The sequence below is a fragment of the Cupressus sempervirens genome, chromosome 3, assembly GCF_028749045.1.
Source record: "Cupressus sempervirens isolate cs-2001-9-10 chromosome 3, ASM2874904v1, whole genome shotgun sequence".
Lineage (NCBI taxonomy): Eukaryota > Viridiplantae > Streptophyta > Pinopsida > Cupressales > Cupressaceae > Cupressus > Cupressus sempervirens.
In genome coordinates, this window is record NC_143120.1 from 841625542 (window position 1) to 841644353 (window position 18812).

The 18812-nt window shown below is 34.7% G+C and overlaps 1 protein-coding gene across 1 annotated transcript; it reads right to left on the bottom strand.

Moving 5' to 3' along the window:
* Window positions 1-9400: 9400 nt before the first annotated feature.
* Window positions 9401-17583, bottom strand: LOC149569404 (ubiquitin-ribosomal protein eL40 fusion protein). Its single transcript, XM_089822120.1, has 5 exons — window positions 17444-17583; window positions 17198-17284; window positions 16912-17014; window positions 9767-9833; window positions 9401-9645 (listed from the first exon to the last, which is right to left on the bottom strand). The coding sequence occupies exons 1-5, from the start codon at window positions 17544-17546 to the stop codon at window positions 9619-9621; spliced, it is 387 nt and encodes a 128-aa protein (XP_089678246.1). The 5' UTR covers window positions 17547-17583; the 3' UTR covers window positions 9401-9618.
* Between the last annotated feature and the right edge of the window lie 1229 nt (window positions 17584-18812).

The window sequence follows — 18812 nt, forward strand, 5'->3', positions numbered from 1 at the left end:
TAGAACATGAGGAATTGCTGGAACATCATCTTTTGGAGTATCATCGAGTACTACATAATCATTTTCTTTCTTCTCATGCTACTACAACGTATCTTTGTACAACACTTTCTAATTGAATATGACATCTTTGTTTCTTAAAATTTTATGATTTTCAAAATCTCAAATATTATAACCAAATTCATCAATGTCAAATCCAACAGATACACATTTCTTTGACTTAGCTTCCAACTTGGTTCTATTTTCAGAATCTATATATGCAAATGCTTCACAACCGAAGGTTTTGAAAAAAGAATAACTCACCTTCTTACCAGTCCATGCTTCCTCTAGAATACCACAGTCCAAAGGAGTACAGAGACCTTTATTAATCAAATATACAATAGTATTGACAGCCTATGCCCACATGTTTAAGGGCAGCCCGAGATGCAACCTCATGCTCCTTGCACGCTTCATTATTGTTCTGTTCATGCGTTTAGCCACTCCATTTTCCTGTGGAGTCCTTGGAATAGTTTTTTGTCTACGAATACCATTAGTGGAGCAATAATCTTCAAATTCATGACTACTATATTCGCCACCACTATCAAATCTGAGACATTTTAGCCTTTTACCAGTTTCATTTTCAACCATGCATTTTCATTTCTTAAAAGTTAAAAATACATCATATTTTTGTCCAAGAAAATAAACTCATACTTTTATTGTTGCGTCATCAATAAATGTAACATAATAATGAGAGCCACCAAAAGAAGATACTTGAGTTGGTCCCCATACATCTGTATGCACAAGCTCTAGTTTCTCATTTATCTTTTCCTTCCCACTCTTCACAAAACTCATCTCTTTTGTTATCCATACACAACTTTCATAGAAATCCATATTAAAACATTCCAGACCTAGCAAAACTTTCTTTGAATGAAGTAATTTCATACCTTTCTTACTCATGTGCCCAAGTCTATTGTGCCATAGCGTTGTGTCATAATTTACAACAATTTTTTATTCTTCCTGCTCAACTGCAACAACTATTTATGAACATTCATAAATGCTTCTCTGCACTCGCCCACTGCCCTAGCCGCGGCTGCAAGCTCCATGCGCACGCCTATGTCCCTATTCGTGCTCTTGTTCCTACTCTCCTATTGTTGTGTGCAGGGGTCGATGATGCTCTTTTGCTGAATGCCCCTATAATCTATGCCCTAACTGCCATTGAGCCCAATTTCTGGAAAACCTTCGGAATCCAGTTGTTCGCGTGTTTAGGTTGTCGTGAGCTTTTTCTCCTTTTGTTGTGCATTAGGGTCATTGGTTGCTGGTTCTACGCCTTATGCCGCTATTTCATTTGGATTTGGGTCGGCTTCTCCTATGCCTTCAGGGGGCAGGGCCACCTCTTATGTCAATGTGGCTGCATTCAAAGCGAGTCTTCATGGTGTTGTTCGAGCTGCTCATGCTGGGCTTTCTCGTCCCCATGAAGTCTCCCCTGTAAGTGTATCAAACCCTATAAGGGTACCTTTAGATCCAGATATTGTTGATGATATTTACAATACGGCTGAAGAGCTCTCTACCTTCATTGCTATTTTTCGATTCTGAGGTTATTGGCCCTCTTTAGCTAACCTTCATGCATGGATCACAAAGCATTGGGAACCAATTTTAGACCATGATGTCCACATTTTTCCGATGGCTAAAAGATTTTTCATAGTAAAGTTTAAAACTATTAAAGACAGGAAGACTATGTTGTGTGATAATAGTTTTTCATGGGAGGACAAATATCCACTTATGGCCAAACCATGGCATATGGATTTTGATCCACTTATTAAATCTTTTAAAAGGATCCCTGTCTGGGTCCAAATTCCAAATCTCCTGATGCATCTCTGGCTAGATTCTATTTACGAAGCTATTGGGGATGCTATTGGTGATTTTTTATATGTGGACTCAGATACTTCGAATATTCTTCATTCGACATGTGCACGAATTCTTGTAGAGATGGATATTTCAAAGGGCCTCCCAAAGAAGGTTTGTTTGGAATCCTTGAGGGGCTCTTGGACCCAAATATTGGATTATGAAGGTATCCCTTTTCGATGTAGAAAATGCCATAAGACAAGTCACATTGCTGCTCGTCGTGTTGTTGTGAAGACTAAATCAAGGAGACCACCTTCCTGGTGGTCAGGGGCATCTTCTAAGCACTACACGATGGTTAAGTCCATGGATGCGCCTCTGAATTTTGAGAATGAGGATGATCCCTCTGCAGATGGTCAGTCGGTGCCGGTGTTAGCAGATGATGCCCAAACTCCTAGTCTAGTCCCTATTCCTTCTCCTGTCCCTGCCCCTGTATTGGATGCTCCTCCTAGTCCTATCAAGGGCCAGGACCTTGCCCCCTTTCCTGCCCCTATCCCTATAGCAGATGTTCCTCCTGGTCTTGTTGGGGGCTAGCTGGCTTCGAACTCTTTTAGGGAGATTGTTGTTACTTCTGATTCCACTGGGCCTCATTGTTCAGTTTCTTCTCGGGATTGGATTACTGAGGCAGCTAAGGTGGAGGATGGTTGAACTGTGGTAAAAGGAAAGAAAACTAAGCCATCTGCTCCTCCTTTAGAAATGAACCTTTGACTGTGTAAGCGAGGATCTAAAACTAAGGGCAAATCATGAGCTCCGTTGTAGTATCTAGCTCATAGTTCGGTCTCTTGCCATCTTGCTGGGTATTAGTTTTTGGTTGGTGATAGGGCTTTTATGTCACCTTGGTAACCCTTAGTTTGGAGAGTGACCAATTTCTCGTTTGTCAATTGTTCTTTTACTTCTATACTTATTGAAAATCTTTAGACTTGTACAAGGTTTCAAAACCTATTTTTCTTAATCAAAAACTATTTATGAACATTCATTTTTCTTTGAAACAATTAAAGTAGAAGAAACAGTATAACCTATATAAAGATATAAGGTGCCTACTTTCACACATTTTGCTACTACAAGGGAACCTTTATCATTAAAAGTAACTACACAACTCTCATCACCGAGTTGCTCTGCTGAAATTAAATTCCTACTCAGTCTTAGAACGTGTCTTACCTCATGTAGTAGCCAATGATTCTCATTCTGCAACTTATTCTTAAATTTTTCCTTTCCAATTGATTCCCTTCCAATTTTTATCATTAAAAGTAACTACACAACCCTCATCACTAAGTTGCCCTACTGAAATTAAATTCTTACTCAGCCTTGGAACATGTCTTGCCTCATGTAATAGCCAATGATTCTCATTCTACAACTTATTCTTAAATTTTTCCTTTCTAACAAGATGACAGGGTTCATTATCCCCCAAATAAACAAGCTCAAAATCCCCTTCGACATAATCAATAAAATAACCTCTATGGGGAGTAGGACGAAATGAAGCCCCATAATCTAAAACCCTAAAATCATCAACATTTTCTAAAGAAAGAAGCAAAACATCCTCTTCAGATTTGTTACTTACCACGTTTGTCTCCTTGTTCCCTTCTAATTTATCTGCTTCATAGTTATTTCGAGTCCAACAATCTTTCTTTGTATGCCCTGGTTTTTCACAGTACTAGCAATCTCTTGATCCTGATTGAGATATTTTCCCCTTTGATTTTCCACGATTTTCAAAATTACTTCCTCTCAATCGTTTTGCCCCTACTTTATGTGTTTAAAGCACTTCCTAATGTAGATCCACCTCCTCACTTGAAATAACACCAATCACATCATCAAATTTTAGGGTATTAGATCTAGAAACATAATTACTCACAATTATTACCGTGTCATTCCAACTTTCAGGCAAAGAAAACAAAATCAAAAGAGCCCTAATTTCATCATCAAAAATAACATTTACACAAGATAATTCGTTAGTAACTGTATTAAACTCATGTAAATGATCTACAACAAATCCATCTTCTGTCATCTTCATATTAAATAAACATTTCATAAGAAATACTTTGTTTGAAGTAGAGGGTTTTTCATACAATTTCACTATAGTTTGCATCAACTCTTTCGTTGTCTTCACTTTTATAATATTAATGTCCCCAATTCTGTCAAGCATAATCGAATACTTTCAAGTGTCTTTCTCTCCAAAAAAAAATCAATCTTCAATTATAGTTCCTTGTTTCTTGGTTTTTCCTTCCAATCGCTTTCATAAATCATTCTAATAAAGATAGTCATCCATTTGCATTTTCCATTACTAGAAGTTCTGCCCATCAAACTTCTCAACCTTCAGCTTACCCTTGTTTGTCATTGCTCCCACTCAAGCGTGAGATTCACTCAACTGTGAGACTTTAACCTCACATTGATATTTGTTAGGATCAACCATAGACAAAAATGACAATTACATGCAAATATAACCAATATCAGATAAATAATAAATTGCACATAAGTGAACACAAGACACCAAGATTTACCGTTGTTCACCCAATCCTTGGGCTATGTCCACCATATAGTGAGTCTAATATTATTGTTATTTAGTGATTACAATCTGTAATCCTTTACAGCTCAATACCACCACAAGAAGCAATTATTGCATCCCACTTTTTTTTACAAAATCCCTAATTTTAAGTCATTTTATACAGGTATTTTTGCCACTTTAAAGTTAAAATTAGTTGCAACATGTTGGCCCAAAAATGTCAATAAAGTAAAGGAATTGTGGAGTATGTACAATACTTCCCTCATCGGTCACCACAAACTAACAAAAAAGAGTTGGTCAAAAAAGTCAAAAGGTTGAATGCACAAGTCAATAAGATACACATAGATTCCCTATAATATAGGATTAACAAGACTACAATTATGACTAACTATTGCAAAGATAAGACATACCTCTACATCTAAGAAAAATGGAATGTTGACCATATATCAAAGGTCCTAACATGATCACAACAACAGATGTTACATTGACTCAATATAAAAGCATGTGAGCTACCAACCAGCGAAGGCCATCACATAGAGGATTTAGGGACCCGATACATGCCCACTCATGCCTGAGACCTCTTCAGCTTAGCACCAAGGACTGAGGGGCATCCACGTCATCGAAATCACCTGGGGCGCGATCCCGACCTCATCCCTTATGATGTCGGAGCCTTGCACTCAGTAAGACTTGATCACAAGTGGGCTCTTTGTGAATCATTCAACTTCATTTGTAGTCCAAGGTCCAAGGGCCAATTGACTAAATCATAATATTTTTAAAATAGAAGTATCAACTTTTTCTTTCCTTTCTATTTCATAGAAATGTGATTCTATCTTCTACATAGAAACATATTAGTGATTCATACTTTTCTCAAAGAAGTCAATGGTTCTCTATGCATACAATGATCATGATGAAAAAGATTATATTTATCCATACCTCTAAGATAAAACAAGGTAAATCAATTATACTTAATAGGCTCATGGATAATATAACTCTATCATGGACATTAAAAAAATATTTGAAATCAATATATGAAGCAACAATCTTTGTTCTGATAATACTTCATAGTTTTATAGTATCACGTCATGCAAATGGCAAATAAGTGATAATAATTTAATCATGAGAACGCCACAATAATCCAATACATCTCTTTGTATAGTTAAGAATAGTCAATAAATGTACTATACATTATAGAAAGCTTCATATCTAAATGGGACAACTATCATATCATTTAACTAGTTACACTCAACATTACGACATCTCAATCCACAATAAAAACATAAACTCTCTTTATTTCTTATAACATATACTAATAATTATTTTGATGAAATTTCTAATATTGATTTTTGAAGCTTCCCTAGATATATTCACATGATTGTGACTAGGAATAAGGTATGAAAAATCATATTTCATTGTTCCTATTCATAAAAATAAAATAGAAAATAGAAAATAGAATCTCAGTGCATTCAAATGACAATTATTACAAAGTTCATGTGATATTCCACCAGAAAACCACAAGGCTTATCCAGTATCAATCTATTAAACTCTAGTTACACTCAACATTACGACATCTCAATCCACAATAAAAACATAAACTCTCTTTTTATTTCTTATAACATATACTAATAATTATTTTGATGAAATTTCTAATATTGATTTTTGAAGCTTCCCTAGATACATTCACATGATCGTGACTAGGAATAAGGTATGAAAAATGATATTTCATTGTTCCTATTCATAAAAATAAAATAGAAAATAGAAAATAGAATCTCAGTGCATTCAAATGACAATTATTACGAAGTTCATGTGATATTCCACTAGAAAACCACAAGGCTTATCTGGTATCAATCTTTTGGTACAATTAGTCACATGCCCTCTTTACTTCCTAAGACCTTGTATATGTCTAATTATGATGGCTTACAAAAAAAATTGTTCTTGCTTCTAAAACAGTTCTAGAAGATCTAGTTTTAGTTATATTACTTTCAGCTCGTCAATAAATTTTGAAATATTATTTTTTGAATATGTTAATTAAAAGGTTGGAGAGAGAGAGTGTGTGTCCGCAAAAAAGATTGAATTTATCATATTCAAGTCATGTAAGCAAATATCTAAAAAGTTGAAAAGTTGGGAGACAATAACCCAAAAGAGTCGAGCAAGAAAATGAGGTGACAACCGAGAGTGTCAGAACGAAGTGATGACTGAGTGACAGCATTTTGAATGTGTATGAGAAATTGTGAAGTACAGTTGACTCAACTGATTTCTTGGCATATGGAAAAGCGTGTTGAAGATAAGGATTGAAGCTAGCCATAACCAATTGGTACAAATGAGTGAAGTATCTTGATTCTAGCGATAAGTTCTAAATTATTATAGTGGAAGATTCCCTACAAGGATCAGCATTATGGAATTCTCTCGAGTTGTAGGCCTGTTATTTCTAACCATGTCTCTTGGTTAATTGGGAATGGAAGGAGGGTGAAGTTCTAGGGTGATTTGTAAGATGGGAAAGAAGTTACAAGAGAATGGTGACTTTAAGCTTTCGGGAATGGGGACGGAGCAACAAAGAGGTGCTTGTAAGCTTTCAGGAATGGTTACAAAGCAACGGAGAGATGTCACAGTTAGTGATTATGTGGAAGCAAGAAGGGAATGTTACAGATTTGTTTTGTAAGTGGAAAAGTGTGGATGAGCTTAACATAGATGAAAATCATGAAAACGATAGGTTTTGTTGGGCTTTAAAATATTCTATGGGAAAAGGATGAAGCTTTGGATCACCTCTTCTTAAATTTTGAATTTACACACTAGAGATGAAGTTTCAATGCCAGCTTCCTAGGACATTGCAACATTGGGTACAGAGTTTGCCTATTCCCAAAAATATGTAAAGGGTTTGGCATATTTGTTCATCCAAAGTGATTTGGGAGATTGAGTATAATTCAAAAACAAGTTACCATTTTCTAGATTAAAAAAATCAATCTCCAAATTAACAATTAGGCATCTCAAGTACATTTATCCAAGATTTATCTCTCAATGGTGGACAAGAATTCATTTAGAGGGTTCCTTTTATCTCAGTAAATTTAAAATTACAACATTGTGCAAATAAAGGAGGGCATCTAAATAAATCATGGAAATTTTGAGATTCAACCGGGGTGTGTTTGGATTGGAAAGTAGGGGCCAATTCCAAAACCTCCTCATGGTTAACTTAATAAAAGGCAACTCCTCATGGTTAAGTCAATAGAAGGCACGAAGGCAAAGTACTTGCAATAAATAGTTGCTGAATTTTAAAAAATAATCTCTTTATTTAAAGCATTTATCTCATTTATGTCTTGAGGGCTTTTAAACTGGCAGTTCTCAACTCACCTCCATTAGTAATGACAGTAGCTATGAGTAGGCAAAGAGGGCAAAGGAGGCATTATATGGTCACCTGTATGAGTACCAAGACAATAAAAGGTGGAAAGATGCTAGTGGAGCTATGTAAGCCTTTGCAAAGGCAAGTATCAATAAATACAAGTTTTTGGGCTCATACAGCATTTTTTTGTTTAAAGCGGTGAATAGTGTTGCTAAGCATGGAAGTAGCAACAGTGGACCGCAAGAGCCTTAAAGGAATTTTACAGTATAATGCACCAAAAATCCTGAAGATTTTAGATGTGTTGTTGGGGGAGGAGTTTATGACAACCGAGCATGGGTATAGGGTGTGTGTGGATGTATCATCAGCTGTAATGGCATAGGCTCTTCAGTTGGGAACAAGCGGGGAAGCATTATGGGTTATGAGGGCCGTGGTCAAGCCAGAATGGATGGGGATAACAGGTCAGAATGTGGTCTTATGTACAGCGTAGCTTGGCCTGAGAAGGGTGGTGTGCTTAGTTGATGGTATGAGGGAAATATGCCAGCCTTTATGGAGTGCAATGATTCAAAAAGAAAAATAAATTGGTGAGGTCGGAGATGGATGGGATTTGTCAGAGTTTGTGCATGGGAAGGAGAACAAGGAGCTGGATTGATGGATGGGGTCCAAAAGCATAAAAGGGGTCAAAGGGCAGTGCAAAAGACCAGTGTAGCTCCCAATACCTCAGGCATGAGATCCAAGTAGAGGTCTAGCAACTGCATCCTCATCCCTGAGGAATCTCAGCTGGCAGCAGAAATGCAAGGCCAAGAAGCAGTGGTGCCATGAAGGCTTGGATGGAGATTATGTAGAGTCTCAATAGTCGGGTCCAGGATTAGGTGGCTCAGTACTTAGCTTGCTTTGATTTATAGCATTATGTAGAATATGTCTTCGCCCTGAGCCTCTATTTATCATCTTTAGATTTTTGGACATTTTTGCATAAACTTCTGTTAATAGCACAGGCATAGAATATAGGTAATAGAATCAGTTTTTCTGGAAGACTATGGTTATGCTGAAACAAAGTATGGTGTATGCAAATGTGAAAATCTTTTTTGAGAATCAATAAATATAGCCTATTACCGATCAAAATAAAAGTTCAAAACTTACCACTAAAATCCTACCAACGTAATTTAAATTATTTATCTGAACCATTAGGCCTGTGAGAACAGCAAAAAAGCAAAACAAGGGCCAAAATTTTGCTCGAGGACAACTTGTTCCTACCTAAGGCATATTCCGAGCCCAAACCCAACCCATAATATAGCCTATCACTATTAAATAAGCACAAAATTCTGCATTTATCCAGTTGCATACAAAAATAAATAATAGCCTATTCTGAAATGATAAATATATGTCAGGGACAGATCTGCATAATTCTTTTGTGGCTTGAACTACAATTCAAAATCAATAAATCAATAAATATCAACAGAGCACACAACGTTCAAGATCACAAATTACATAAAATAAGCAATTGCTAATATATTTGTAATTTGTTGGCAACTATTTATGATAGATATCTTTATAACAAAACAATTTGAGATAATTAATAAAAAAAAATACCAGTAACTAAAATGAGGTTTGAACATTTTCTTATTATTAAAAAGACTAAAAGATAGCTCCTAACTTTTATGCTCAGATTTCACTGCTTTCCAATAGAAAAACAAAAAATATTGTTTGCAAGAATGATAGGCATTGATCTTCCAGTTTCTTACAATGATAAATTGCAACCCTCGTTGTACTTAATAGTTTAAATTATGCATTAAACCTCCAATGTCAGAGAGCTGAACTTCAAATAACAAAAATGTGAACAAAAGTTTCATTGTTAAGTCACCACACCCTAAAATGAACAAAGTTTGCTTTGCCTTCAATCACACTCCAAACATCAAATCTACTTAATTTTCTTCTTTGGTCGCAGCTGAATAGGCATCATGGATTTGTAAAACAGAAGTTAATACACATACAATCAAATAAATGAGGCTACCATGTATCAAAGAGAATAAAAGTAATTGATCATCTAACGGTCTGATAGATCTCACCTGATTACTGTGCCCACACTTCTTTTTCCTGCAGTTCACAGCTCTTGGGTGCAGCCGAGCATAGCACCTAATGGCAAACGAATACATCAAAAGTTTAAACACATATTCGTCACAAACTAAACTTCTAGAATCAACAACCCTTAGATTAATGTGTTGTTTCAGATGCATGCCCTCCTATTCCAGGTTATCAGTTCCAGAAACAGAGTACACAAGCATGTGCTACAATTGAAAAGCATACTGCTGGAACGCCTCAGAGATAGAAATATTTTCAATGTAGAAAGAACTGAGCTCCATTTTTTTCAAATAGAACACAGAACAGATTTACTGCTCGATGCACTGCAGAATTCATCAATTAATAATGGGTCACAGTGTTTGTAAGAAGAATAAATTTGGAAAGGATAAGATTACTATGGCTACATATTCATACAGAGCATGTATGCTTATTCAAACAAGTTGCATGCACCAAATGGCTTTGTCTAATCTAACAATCATTTGATCAAATTCAAAAAGTCAGCCTTCTTTGCCAAACCTGTAACCCCATATAATCATGTTATCAACCAAAATTAACTCATTAAATAAGTAATTATAAATTTATTTCTACAGTAGTTTTTGAATAATGACCACAGTGAAATTTGAATCAGACAATTAAAAATTTAACCAAAAGTATGAAAAACATAGAATGGCAATAGAACCATATTTATCCAGAGCAATCATGTCTGTAGAAACCCTTAATTGCAACCTTCATTGTCTAATCTAAGAGTCATTAGATGATATCGTGAACAGCAATAGTAAAACACAAGATCTGTAACCTTTAAAATCACATAGAAAACTTATCGGTAAATCAAGGCCACAAGTACAGTTATATGATAAATTTTATTTGTAAAAAAACCTATCAACATTGTTGTAATTATGAAGTTCTGAATTTAAGAACACAAGATACCAGTTAGGTTCTGTGTTGGGCAGAAAAAACAAATTGGTTTCATTTAGCAGACATCTGTACAAAAGAAATCAACTTTTAGTGATAGAAATCATACTCAAATACACATTTGCAGCCTACAAACAAGAATTAAGTTCAGAACACCACATACCATGTATATAATAAACAAAACTACCATAATAATTATAAATACCACTTCACTGTCTCTTTTTGAAATTTGAATGTCATGTTAGATATTCATTTGTTCAATATGTTCCAAGTGTTGTTTAAAAAATTCATTCGATATGTTTCAAGTGTACTTTAAAAAAAATTGTCACTACCTCCTTGAATTTCAACTAATTTTGCCAGTGACATTATAATATTATGCCCCAAAACAATATCTAGTTTCATTATTTTCCTGTTCATGTAGTCTTGACGGCCTTGATTTGTGGCAAGGATAACCAGACATCACTTGATTCAGTTGTTGATGCTAGTCCTTTTGTGTTGTAAGGTTGGCATATCTCAATTACCAAGACATTGCACTCTAGAAAAAGATGAATAATATAGTGTGGTATATGGTGTGTAGTTTTCCACAGGTCGCTAGATCTCAGGTTGTTTCTAATGGTTGCCTGCCTGGAAAGCATCACCAGGAAACCTTTGATGATATGCAAAGTGACTTGACGAATGCACAGTCAGTAAGTTCATAGTGGTTCAAATAACTTGTGGTCTTTGTTGATGACTTTATCTTCAAAGAAAAAGAGGATAAGGTCTCATAGAAATATCAAGAAGATGGAACTTCCTTAAACAACGTGGCATTTTGAGAGAATTAACAGTTCTTTTTACTCCTTAACAGGACAGGGTAGCTAAAAGAAAGAGGCTTGCCAGATGCCAGGTTTGCAAGCTCCAAAGTTACCTAAGGCTTATTGGAAGAAGCCATGTAATGTGCTTCTTATATTCATAATTGGAGCTATTAAAGGATATGAAGGAGTTGACTCCACAAGCAAAATGAAATAGCAGGAAATATCAGTCGTCTCACTTCAAAGTCTTTTAAGTGTTGTTTATGCCCATGTCCTCGATGAGAACAAGAAGAAACTTGATAACAGTACTGAAAAAGTGGGGAATGATAACCTAACAACTAAGTACATTAAAGAAACAGACTACATAGAAGAGGCTAAAATCCTCTAGCAGTTGCCAAATATGACTGAATGTGTGATGCTTGAGGCTTGAAGGTTGATGTGCCAGATAAAAGTCAAAACTTAGATTGAAACAATTCAAAACTTTGAAGAAAGCCACAATTTGCATTATGAAATGACAAGGCACAATGACTTGGAATCTAATTACTCAGCTTCATATGGATGGGGAGGAGGTAGGCCCCTACCATTTTATAGGCACCTTTACTTGCGCACCTTTACTCATATGAACGCCTATTTGCCTGAACCACTTTTGGTTTACCTATACTCTAACAAACTACCTGCTTCACCAACATATATTTACCCCCTGCATCAATACACTACTTACTTATGCCCCAAACACTCGCTTCAGCCATAAAAGCTCAGTAGGTAAGGCACTAGTCTATTAATCCTTTAACCCGCCCTTCTCTTATGTGCTCCTGCATGGGTACCACTATGAACTCATTGGTGTAACACTAATGAAGTATGAACTACTGTTCCTGCCGAACCTTGCTATCTCGTACAATTCTGTAATTTGATGAAAGATTAGGCTTGTGAGATGCATCAGCTACTACAAAAGAAAAGAAGACCAGTGGATCTACAAGGCTGAGTTACATCAGAAGGGAAAGTTCAAAAGTACAAAACTAGATTTGTAACCAAGGTATACACAAACACTGAAGGCTTCGACTACAATGACATCAGCTCCAATTGCAAAGTTCACTACAATAATGACAGATCTCGCATTTGGAGCAAAATATAAGAGGTTAATGCATCACTTGGTTGTAAAACGTGTCTTTCTTCATTGTGATTGTAATGAAGAGATCACCAAGTGCCTTTCTTCATGGTGATTGTAATGAAGAGATCGCCAAGCATCTTTCTTCATGGTGATTGTAATGAAGAGATCACCATACAGTGACCTCCTAGATTCATTTAGTAATGAAAATTCTTGTAATTGCTGCAGAGTGTGAGTGGTCAATGTATCGATTAGATATAAGGTGTATATTTTTATAATGGTGAGTTGAAGGAAGAGATCTTCATACAGCAACTACCTAGACTCATTAAGGATAGAGTTTAACATTTAGCTTGTTGACTGGAAAAGTCATTATGTGGCATGGAACAAACTTCGGGTGCAAGACGTGAGAAGATTGACCAATATCTTAAAGAATAGGATTATCAGATCTTTGAGAAGTAGTTCAATCTATGTTTTTAAGGAAAACTGCCAAGGAAATACTCGGTATTTTTCTGCATAATTGTCATTGTTCTTCATGTGAATGATCTCATTCTGACAAGAAAGAAAAATGAATGGATTAACAAAAATAAGTAGAAGTCAAAACTACAGCTTGAGATGACAAATAAAGGATGACTTCAATGTTTTATGGTTGCACGAGTTTGGCAAGAACAAAACATGTCTGTTGTCTCATAGTCAAAGAATGCTCAACAAATATGGAGAAAATTCAAAATTGGGGATATGAACATATATAAAACAACTCGTGATCACAATATAAAATTGACAGAAAGACAAAGTACTCTAAGTTTGCCTTTGTCCTCAAACAAGGAGGTGAATGCATTCTCCAGTGGTTACACGGATTCAGAGCAAGCAGGAAGTTTTCTTCAAGCTATGTTTCAGATTGAGTGATTTTCTAGTCTCACGGTCTTGTGTTTTCAAGTTAAGTGATTTTCTAATCTCACTATTCCAAGAAACATCACAGAATCAACAGCTGAGACAGAAAATATCGGAGTGGCTTAAGTAGTGAATGAAAAAACAAGGTTGCAAGGAAAAACTAGATTGCATGTGCCAAAGGATGTGTTAACCAAACATATCAAGTATCAAGAGGTTTGTGAAATGTTGGAGCTTCAGAAGATATCAATTGGCTGTTTTGGGGCAGAGGAACAAGTGGTAAATATCTTCACCAAGTAATTGATGGAGTGAACTTGTAAAGCTTCAGCAACTATATCTCACTGAACTTGTCCTGAGCATGAAGGTGGGAACTTCATCGTGCCATTCTCTTACATTTCTATTTACTAGTTACGTTCCACCGAATGTATTGTAAACCTTCCAATTTCACAATACAGGAGGTATTAGTATATTTTAAATATTCCTTATCGATTCATTGTGATTATGATTCATGGCACTTTAATGCCAATAAGAATATATTAATTTAAATTCAATGCCTATGCTGAAGTGTGTGGATATCGACCATTTATTTTATTATTGTAATTTAGAAATTTCAAAGAGGTTAACGATACTATTGAATCTAAACAAACTTATAATATATTGTTCAGAAACAAAATTTCAAACAAATTAATCAAGTTCGAGAATCTAATATACTTGTTGTTTATTTCACTACACTAGTTATCATGTCCTCGCCTAGACAATCCAGACAATGTAATACAATCAAAAAAAGTTTCAATTGGAGAGAAACTTATTTCAAGCATGAAGGATGAACAACACTCAGTTACCAGATTCTACTATTTAGGCCCAGGTCCTGGTACTGGTACAGTTTTGGTACTGGTTCCTTAGGGTACTTCATGGGTTCTCTGTGGGTCCTTCTGTGAAGGACACACAACGAACATGGGTGCCTAGGAAGTACCCTATGGCGACTGGTCAGTCTATGTATGTATTTCTGATTTTTTATCAACACACTCTTTGTATCAGTTTTAGCTAGTGTCTTGCAACAGCTTGGTAATATTATTCAAGTCAAAATTGGTCTATGTGATGCACTTAGTTTATGACAGAAGTTAAACAGCAGTCTAATTTATTTGAAGATCAGAGACTGATTTTATAAATTTGTAGATCTGAGTACATTACTGTTTATAGATTTGTAAAAGCTAGGCCATAGCTATGGTTGTTAATCATTATCAGATTGATGCCAATTTGTAATTCATGTAATTTGAAACAATATCAGTAATGCAATTTATTTATTTATAATTTTATTGGCCATTATGGATTTATGAGTATCACTCTTCTTTTTTATATTTTTGAAGTCAATTTTTTAACATACATTCATACATATACGAACAAACCCGAACCTGCAAGGAGGCAAAAATTGTCGTACTCACGAATCCGAACCCCGTATCCATACCCAAACCAGAACCCAAATCGGCAACTTAGCAACAACAATGTGGGGCATTACCGTTGAATAGCAATATAAACCAAGGAGTTTACTAATCAATAATAATACTTAATGATAACATATCACCAACAGGCCTCGCCAACAAGTTGAAATATACACTAAGCGTAAGAACAACTTGATAAGAAAAGAATTATGAAAAATAACATGCTAGACCATAATGTCAATGCTAGCTGTCCTCAGGCACGTTATTTACTAAACAGTAATTATATTGATTAATACCAATGTGGTGGTCATGGGCTGGAATCCACATATGCACTTATGTGGCAGTCAGCTTATAGAGAATAGTGCATAAGTAAAGAAGTGTAATATCAATGAGCAAAGAGAAATTAATAATTAAGTTGGCAGCAATTATGAAGAGGCATCGATCGAGTCCTCCTTGTCTATGAATATTAATAACAACAATAACAATCATCTTAATAACAATATGAATAATAATGACTCCTATAAAAAAGTTACAAGGGGTTGCGACCCATCACGCTTGGAAAGTTGAAGGAAGTCAATTTCATTTTAGAAGGGGCATTGAATCAGACAAGAAAGGCAACAATACAATAGAGTATAGACATAACAGTTTATATTGAATTAGGAAACAACAAATATAGAAAGCCATATACTACATCAACACATCAACGTACTAGTGAACAAGAGTTAAATAACGATTGGACCTTCAATTAGGAGAGTCAAAGGTGGCTAGATAGAGCGAAAAGGCGACTGGACCCCGCACTCGGTTAGCCCATTTCATATGCATGGCACGGATGACATGAGGCCAAGTGAGAACAGCATATCCTCTCTTGGGTCTAGTGAAGGAAGTTTTTGGGAGACCTCATTAAACCCTCTTACCTTGTCACCTCACTGGTATAATGATCCTAAGTCACAGGATTTGCCGAATTTCACCCATGATGTTCGAATTTCAGCGAATTTTTACCCTTTCCGAACTTCATCTGAATTTTATGATATTTAATATAATACTGATATTTATAATAATATTATTTTATTTTGATATAATATTGAGTTATTTAATTTAATTATTTAGAAATGTCAAACTATTTTGACAATTTTGTGGATATATTACTTATATTTATAAATAAATAAATTTATATAAGTTAAATTTAATGTCGATTTTTTCTCCAAATTTTTATCCTTGCCGAATTTCATTGGAATTTTATGATTGACGAACTTGAATCCGAATTCGAACCTTGTGATTTTCACATTGAATTCAATTCTAGTAACATAATGATTCAATTTGCATTTCTCATATATGTTATTTTTCTACTATTAAATATGTATCCATGGCATTATAACTGAATACTAACAATATTGCATTTATTATGGATTACACTATTGAAGAACACCCTATATACAATAGACTCAAATTATGAATTATACCATTAGAAAAACCCATACATACGATAGACCCTGACCCATCTTGTGCAAATTGTGATTTATGGGCAAAGTTCTAGGGAAAATTAAAAAAGGGAAATTACAGAAGTCCTACATGTCTAACAGAACCCTCAAACATATAGACACTTAGTTGCTTTGCTGAAAGTAAAATTGTTAAAATAAATGAGCAACGATTTTGTTGAAGGCGAAATAATTCAGATAAATGGACAGTAGTAAATTATGATTAAAACTGGCAAGCGTGAAGGAAACTATATCTGAAATTTAAAGTCATCAGAACTAAAATTAAATAATGGCAGATTCCTAGCCAATTTCAGAGCCAAATACAACGACGGAACATTAGATTTATATATTACAGGACATCAAAAAAGGGAGAAATTGGGGTATCCTACCACATTCAACTAAAAGGGTGGATCAAAGGCACTAAAAATTTAGCTGGAAATATATTTTTTACCCATAAAATGACATTAACAAAATTCACAATGTGGTTATGAAATTATTTGTAAGATCACAAAGCATTAAACTACTTACTTCCGACAAATCATTTTATCTTGGTTGTATTTCCTTGCCAGTGCCATCAAAGACGGCTCGATAATACCCCCTCGCAAACGCAACACCAGGTGTAAAGTAGATTCTGCAAAACCCGAGACATCCATCAGCCCAAATAAAAGCACCCAGAACATTAATAGAGCTGCAATACGCTATCATTAGAAAAATACAGCAAAAACTATACGAATTAGGGAGACAAAAGTCTACAACAAGGAGCATTTTCTAGATAAATTTTCAGTCAAACCCTAATGCAAGACGCTATACTGACCTTTCTGGATGTTGTAGTCGGCCAGTGTGCGGCCATCCTCTAGCTGCTTTCCCGCAAATATCAACCTTTGTTGGTCTGGAGGGATGCCTGAAAAATACACACATATATAATGAGAATGCAGATCTCATAACCATTTATCGTAAGATATTACACTGTAAACTGGTGACATCTGTTGTCAAATGAAAATATCATAAATATGGTACTTCAAATTTATAAGAGGATTTGGATATTGTATTGGTTATTAACCTTCTTTGTCCTGGATCTTAGCCTTGACATTGTCGATTGTGTCACTGCTTTCAACCTCAAGTGTGATTGTCTTGCCCGTGAGGGTCTTCACGAAAATCTGCATCTTGATTACCTCTCGAACTTCTTTCCTGCAAAACTTCAGATTCGGAAAGATGAAGGTAGATGTTTATTGCTTAGGGTTTCAGTGCTAACCCTAACGCCATTTTTAAATAATTTTTTATTTATTATTAATCAATAATAATTTTAGTGAATAGGTTGTTTTAGGTGTTGTATAGAGGTTGCCAAGCTCCTCTATCTATAAATCTCTAATCTTATGATTATTTAGTGAGTGAATATATTTATATGTTGTAAATTAGTATTAAAAAAATAATCATATGTTTGTACAAAATAAGGGTTATTGGCTAGTCTAAATAAAAAGAAGTAATAGGTACAAAAATAAATTTTAAAAAAATTGTTAGAAAGTTAATCAGACTCTATTATGGTAAAACTTAACCTTAAATCTTACAACCATCAAATTGTAATTCTCATAATAATTCTAGTCCTAAACAAGATCATAACCCAAGCTATAAATACAACCTTAACATTCATCATAACATAAACTTAAAGCATTATTCTAAACATATCCTTAATAAAAAAAAACCATGCCTTTAACCATAAAGCTAAATATATTTCTAAATCTAACTTCAACCTAACCTTTAAACCTGCCCATTATCAAAATCTTAAGTCTTAACATAATACTAAACATGTTGTAACCCCTTATTTTAACTATACCATAACTTTAACCCCAACAAGAAACCATATCCCTAAATAAGATCACAATACAAATTGTAAACTTAATCTTAACCCCTACCATAGCATAAACCTAAACTTTTATCCTAACCCTAGCCCTAATCAAAAGTCTAACCTTACCCATAATTAGAACCATTATACCTTAAACATTATTATAATTGTATCATAAATCTTGATCTTAACTCTAATAATAACACGAATAATGATGTAAACCTTAACTCTAACTATAATCCTAATTGTAAACCCTTAAGCATAATCTTAACCCCAGTCCTAAACCCTAACCCTATTCAAAACCCTAAATCTAGCCATTATATATTATTTATTGTTTAATTAAATATGTAATAGTAAATAATAAATTTATGAAGTAGATAAACATGTCAAATTAAAATGTACCATCTAAAATTTATTAAAATTAGAATATTAATAATATTATGTAAATAAAAAATACAAATTTAAAACATAGTGAAGTTAGAATAAATAAAGCTTCAAAAAATAAATAAAAATTATCAAGTAGATTAATTTTTAAAAATATTAATTATAAAAAATGGCTCCTGAGAGACGTCATGGCCGCCCATTTGTG

What these genes read in the sequence shown, in the direction of transcription:
- LOC149569404 (XM_089822120.1), bottom strand. Translation starts at nt 17,546, where the DNA reads ATGCAGATTTTCGTGAAGACCCTCACGGGCAAGACAATCACACTTGAG. An exon ending in TAAGATCCAGGACAAAGAAG is followed by an intron (nt 17,285 to 17,443) that starts GTTAATAACCAA and finishes TGTATTTTTCAG; the next exon opens with GCATCCCTCCAGACCAACAA. An exon ending in GATAAAATGATTTGTCGGAA is followed by an intron (nt 9,834 to 16,911) that starts GTAAGTAGTTTA and finishes GTTTGCCATTAG; the next exon opens with GTGCTATGCTCGGCTGCACC.